This window comes from Hylaeus volcanicus, chromosome 6 (genome assembly GCF_026283585.1).
Source record: "Hylaeus volcanicus isolate JK05 chromosome 6, UHH_iyHylVolc1.0_haploid, whole genome shotgun sequence".
Lineage (NCBI taxonomy): Eukaryota > Metazoa > Arthropoda > Insecta > Hymenoptera > Colletidae > Hylaeus > Hylaeus volcanicus.
This window is the reverse complement of record NC_071981.1, coordinates 2,703,972-2,709,945: the sequence shown is the minus strand read 5'-3', so window position 1 is coordinate 2,709,945 and position 5,974 is coordinate 2,703,972. Positions and strand designations below refer to the sequence as shown.

Here is a 5,974-nt window from a genome sequence, read left to right as displayed (position 1 = left end):
ACGAAGAAACGTCCGTGGGGAATTGTCGTTATGGAAATCGTACGCGTTGAGGTTAGGAGAGAAGAATCCAGTCGGACCTCGCCGGTTCTCGTGGGACCCGTTTGTCGGTGGATTTTACGTAACAAAAGATAACCAACTCGAGCGGCGCAGATAACTAGGAGCTCCGACTCCTGGTGACTTATGCAACAAGCGCACGCGTACCGTGAAATCCGAGGTCTCGTGCCTGCGGACGGACAAACGCGAAAGGTCATCGAATCGTGGCAAGGATCAATCAAATTCATTGCGAGAAATCGTGTGTCATCTCGGTTCATCGTCGACCCTTTCCTGGTAAATGAAACACAGTCTTTTGGGGTGCTAGACACGAGCATGGACGTTTCAAGGGAGGAATAAAAATCCCACTGAAACAAACGCAGTAACAATGCTGCAGTAACAAGTCAATGAATATGAAGAGGAATTTTTTTTTAACCTGACCTCGTGCAGTTATTAGTTACTCAATTATACGCCATATTAAAGATGGACGAGTTTATTTCGACACGTGTAATACTTGTAAAAAATATTAATAGCGTGATACTCAAGTTTCGTAATATACGCATAAATTCGATATGCACCTAATTTTTATATAAACAGTGAAACGTATTCGAACGTTTCGAAGCTTTCGCTCTAACGCGTGACGCACGCTTTCAGCAATTCTATGAAACCGCGTTGCGACACGCTTCACACCTCGATCGACGGCGCAAAAATCGCGAGTTTCCTAGGAGGTGGTCCGTCCAACCGTAGTAGTTTCCCGAACCGGAAACACGAGTACCGCAATCTCATTGGAAAATTACTCACGCCCGATTACGGGTGAAAGTTGGAGGTGATAATTGGTTATCGCGACCAGCGAGCAAACCAGCGTTGAGATTAGATTTTCATGCTCCCTGATAACCCCTAATCAAGTTTCGTTCCATCCACCAGTTGCAATTCTGTTTCAAAAATTATTGCTGGCATAGTTGAACCCTTTACACGAGATAATGTAAATCAGAAATCGATCGAAGATTCATTTATGATGAAACTAGCTCGACGATGAATAAAATTTAGATTACGAGCAATATATAAATATTCGAAGGAAAAAGAAGAGTAATTAATATTGCAAATTGTCGGTATAAAGGGGTTTCAAAGTTGCTAGTCGCTTGTATAAAAGAAATGCTCGGAGTGCAAAAGGTTAAACGAGGAGGAGAACGCCTGCACAACCTCGCGAGACCAACGAGGGCCCGGAACTGGAGGATGTAAGGGCCCTACGGTGTTCGAGGACCTGCCACCAGGAGGCAGCAGATTCTGGTGATTCGTGCGGTTGGCCCAGGCTAGAGTAGGGATGAATTTTGGGCCTTGGGAACCAAAGGGAGGGAGACCGAGACCGGTTTCCCTCTGGGAAACTTCCGATGTTCACGTTCAGGTGGCAGCACTTTGGCGAAGGTATCGCTTTCCTCTTTCGCTCAGTCTGGATACTGAGCTGCAGCAGTACGGACGTGGGACTGAATGGCTCTCAGGCACATCTCGGAATGGTAGAACGTCACATTCTGCACTTAAAATTTATTCGAAGGGAAAAATATTTTATGTTTGTTGAAATGATTGAGAACATCCAAATAAGAAAATGAAACATGTAAAGTATATAATCGAACTATGTTTGAAAAGGACTTGAGAATCCACGCGAAAGGGCAGGATGGACTGAATTATTCATTCGGGAATTGGAAAGTAGGTTCGGGACAGTAATCGAATGAATTACACCAGAGTTAAGGTTTAAGAAAGAGATCAATATTTATTTGATACTCTTGCAGTAATAAGCGTCGATCTTTTCTATTCTCACAATAGAGAGGAATTATAAATTTAATTTCTCTGCACTCATATAAATATAAATAGGACAATTGTTCGCATACTCTCTCTCGCACCCACGCGCAACACTCGCACACGACTTAACTAAACAACTACAAACTAAAATTCGCGTTAGTTACAAAACGTTCCTCGTACTTGCAACGATACATAACACTCGCTTGGCGTTTTTTTCTACGGTACAAGAAACAGAATGGAAGACCTCGGTGATTCTTGTTGCGTAAGGCACTTAAAATATGATATCCGACTAACGTATGTACAGAGGAAGGCGAAAAGAAGAAAGAATGCGATAACGGGGACGGGACGCGCGAGAAAACAGAACGTAAACGTTGACGAAAAATAAAATGTCCACGAACGCGAAGGAGGATTCATTACGTTCTTCCAGTACACGTCCGATCCGACTCCAACGACGATAGAATATTTACAAGGCACTGTATAAGGCACTGCCTCATAGGCTACTGGCCGACTGTACGCACATGGGGAATCGTACACGCGATTCTCGGCAACTCCCAGACTCGCAGGACACATCTCTCGCCCCCCACGACGATCCTGAAGCGATACTTTAAGGAACAATATCCGTGTTCCGCGGAATCTCTCGCGCGGCGTTGAACGGCAAAACCGATTCACGTGTGTTCGGTCAGAACTCTTAAACATCTACTATTACGCGTCACACGAGACCGTCTCTAACACTAAAACGCGTCTCACACGAAGGATTTTACCATGGCCTCCACGGTTTGTCCTCGATTTCCGGCATGACGCTCTTCCTCATCACCAGGGCGAGCGGTTTCTGAAGGGGTGGACTGTAGACGCGCGGATCGAACTCCGGGTCGCTGGTGTAACCGTTCGCCGGCGACGTCGCGACGTCCCTGTGGCTGTTGGCGGTGTTGTAGGCGGTTGATTGCTCGCGGAAGGCCGCTGGCGGTGCCTCGAAGGCGACCGGGCTCGCCGCCGATGTGGACGTCGAGCTGGCGGAGGAGGTGGACGAAGACGCTGACGCCGTGCTCGCCGTTCTCTGAGGAATCGGGATCAGAGTTGGCAGAGGAGACGTGGGCGCCGGTGACGACGCCGGAGACGTCACCGGAGTAGCCTTGGCTCCTGCTGGCAGGACCAGAGCGATGTCTCCGTTAGGTAATCTGGTCGGGACCAGCTGGAGACCCGTTCCGTTGGCGTTCGTGAAGAAGATCCCGTTCGATTGCTGAACCTGGATCCTCGGCGTCGCGTCCACCTGAGGCAGGATGTGCACTTGGAGCTGCGTCGTCGGTGGCGCCGGCTGAACGGGCTGATTCGCGGTTTGGCCGTTGGTGTTGCTCGCTTCGACTGGTCCCAGGCAGGAGGCCAAGTGGGCCATCAAACGCCTCTTCACCGACGCGTCTAGACCGGGAAACCTGCCAACCTCGCCGGCGCATTCCGTGAAACCAGCTCGGAATTTGTTCAAGACGTTCGGATCCGTCGCGGCGGCCAGGGCGACCTGTTGCCGCTGGAGAGTCTCCAGGTGCTTCACCGTCATCTCCAGAATGTCCGCCTTCTCGAGCTTCGAGTGCCGCGCTGGCTGTAAACGGAAACAGAATCGAACGGTTACATAAAGGCATCGGCGGTTCGTGTCGACGTTGGCTCGAATTTCCGCGCGAGCGGTCGTGAGAAAATTGACACGCTTCCACGCTCGAAAGCCGTGGGAAGTCGCGGACACGGAATTCGATGAAAACAACGGAGATACTCACGTCTTTTTTCATGGCATCCAGAATGAGGGTCTTCAGGTCGTTGAGGCAGTTGTTGATGCGGGCTCGACGACGTTTCTCCATAATCGGTTTATTGCTCTGTAACAGACGGGAAACGACAGGTCAGGCACGCGCTAACGGAATACTTTGATTTGGAATTCCAAGGTAAATGGCTACTGAAATTGTTTCGATAGAAGAGAGACGATTTCAAACATCGTCGAGGGCAATTGAACTTTACTCTCATCGACGGTATGTGTGAAAGAATGATGTAGTAAGGCACCCTCGTAACAATTAGTTTTAAGTATGAGAATTTCATGTTATACGCCCCCTGATCTATTGGGTGAAAAAGAAAAGCAACCCAGCTGTCAAAGATCTCGAGTAAGTCTCGAGACTGACCCCCCGGGCGATCGCGATCTCGCGACAATCTTTAAAGAATCGAAGGGTGTCCCCCAAAAGATCGAAGTATCGGAGAAGACACTAACCCGTCGATTCTCCCCAGATCTTCTGGTGGTAGTAGTCGCGGTGGCGGTCTGCGCAGGGGGCTGTCCAGCCTCCTGGGGCACGTGTTGCGCCGGCGGCGTGGCACCGACTGTGACACCACCGGTCGGCATCGTGGCACCCACCCCGGTCACCATGTTCTCGTATCACAATGATTGATATTAGCGACGACAAGGAACGACAAATCGTGTATGCACAATTTGCCGTAGCACTGCACTGGTAATCCAAGCTTGCCGCGTACGCACTGATGTCTGGCCACGGGCCACAACGTAATCCCAAAGTGGCCGACCGAATGTACAAAGGGTGGTTCGGACCCGAGAACGCAGTAAGAGAACTTGTGTCCCTTGCTCGTCTCGACGCTTGTCTCTCTGAACTCACAGAACTCCGACCGTTCGCAACGGGCGTCAGAGAGCGACTGACTGAACGAACGACGAACGTCTTCTGTCGTTCCGTCGAAGCGTGCCACCCGATGGAATGCCCGGTGGAGGCGCTGCCGCGTCAGGGTAGGGGAAAACGCCGACCACTCGAGGGGAGGGGATAGCGCGTGACGGTTTAACCTGGGGTTCCCTCCACCTCCGAATTCCGACGGTCAGACGGGCACCCGGTTGCATTTAAGAGTCCCCACTTCCACGTCGTGCCCCCTCTTCTACGTCTGAATCCACGACCGTGGCGGGTTGCCTCGCGCATGCCCCCTCCACGCGTCTCCCGTACTAAGGATCGATCGATCTTTCTGCGATGTCATAGTACCATTAAAAAAAAAAAAAAAATCGTAGCCCACGAGTGACCAAGATAATAACCAGCACGGGTATGCTACGAGAATGACGACTTTTCTTGTCAGGCATTGATAACTCAATCCCTTTTTTTTTCATTCGTTCAAGCTATTTTCATTTACGCAGCATTGCTCACCAACTACGTCGTTAGCCTATTTGAAACAGAGAACACCTAGACTTTTAGTTTAGGTTACACGGATCAACATGGAAATTTTTATTTTTGAAAAATCGAAGGCTGAGTAGCGATCGATACTCCTGAAATAGGATCTCGAAGTCTCGTAGACGGCGCTCGATAAAGAACACAATGCGGTGTTTTCACCAAGCGGCGATTAGTCTCGTGACGCGTGTCGCGCGTCGAAAGGTCATTAGAACCGGCTGGCTGGTTCGCGGCGCGATCGGAGTGGTAATGGTAATTTCTAGATGGGGACGCACGTATGTCTGACTACGAACGTCATCGGGGCTTATATTACGTTCTTCGAAAATAGCCGAGTGCCACCGTGCGTCGAGTGCGGACTGACGCACGCGCGCAACACTGGCACGTGCCTCCTACTCCCTCCTCACGTCTTTCAAAATTACTCTTTCTACTTGCGCGACCGATTAAACGTACGCCACGGCTTTTATCTCTGGCGTACGTGCACGTATGCGTTCCACGAAACGCGGATACGTATTTATCGAATACCGCAGCCACTAGTCTCTGTCATTGACGGTGAATTCCTTTCTCTCGTTGCAAAGCGATGGGGGTAGTTGCATTAATGGCGGGATGGGCTATGACTTTTTTAAGGCATCTTGTCTCTTTTGGTATCCCAGATCAGGCCTGGAAACGTCATAGCCAAGTAAGTGGTCCACCTTCTCGTGGTTCCCGGCGTGAGTACCTCTGGAAATATAGTTCCAGGGGGAAACCGAGAGCCACCTCTGCGAATATATTGGAGCGAGAAAGTCCCTGCAAGCCCCCAGAGTAGTTTATCGAAATAGAATTTTCCCAGGACGGATTCCCCACGTGGCGTCATTTCGTCCACCTCCTAGATCGATCCCCACGCGTTTCACGAGTTCGTCCTAGTCATTTCTTAACAAGCACAGTTTAATCCCGGAGTAGAAAGTCCAACTGACATCATCCAAACAGAGTTC

At 49.9% G+C, this 5,974-nt stretch overlaps 1 protein-coding gene across 1 annotated transcript; it reads right to left on the bottom strand.

Annotated features, from left to right (window-relative positions):
- Positions 1-1,769: 1,769 nt before the first annotated feature.
- On the bottom strand, positions 1,770-4,865 carry LOC128878181 (protein hairy). The gene is made up of 3 exons (XM_054126173.1): positions 4,064-4,865; positions 3,585-3,680; positions 1,770-3,415 (listed from the first exon to the last, which is right to left on the bottom strand). The coding sequence occupies exons 1-3, from the start codon at positions 4,214-4,216 to the stop codon at positions 2,582-2,584; spliced, it is 1,083 nt and encodes a 360-aa protein (XP_053982148.1). The 5' UTR covers positions 4,217-4,865; the 3' UTR covers positions 1,770-2,581.
- Between the last annotated feature and the right edge of the window lie 1,109 nt (positions 4,866-5,974).

What these genes read in the sequence shown, in the direction of transcription:
- LOC128878181 (XM_054126173.1), bottom strand. Translation starts at nt 4,216, where the DNA reads ATGGTGACCGGGGTGGGTGCCACGATGCCGACCGGTGGTGTCACAGTC. An exon ending in GATCTGGGGAGAATCGACGG is followed by an intron (nt 3,681 to 4,063) that starts GTTAGTGTCTTC and finishes CGTCTGTTACAG; the next exon opens with AGCAATAAACCGATTATGGA. An exon ending in TGGATGCCATGAAAAAAGAC is followed by an intron (nt 3,416 to 3,584) that starts GTGAGTATCTCC and finishes TTCCGTTTACAG; the next exon opens with CCAGCGCGGCACTCGAAGCT.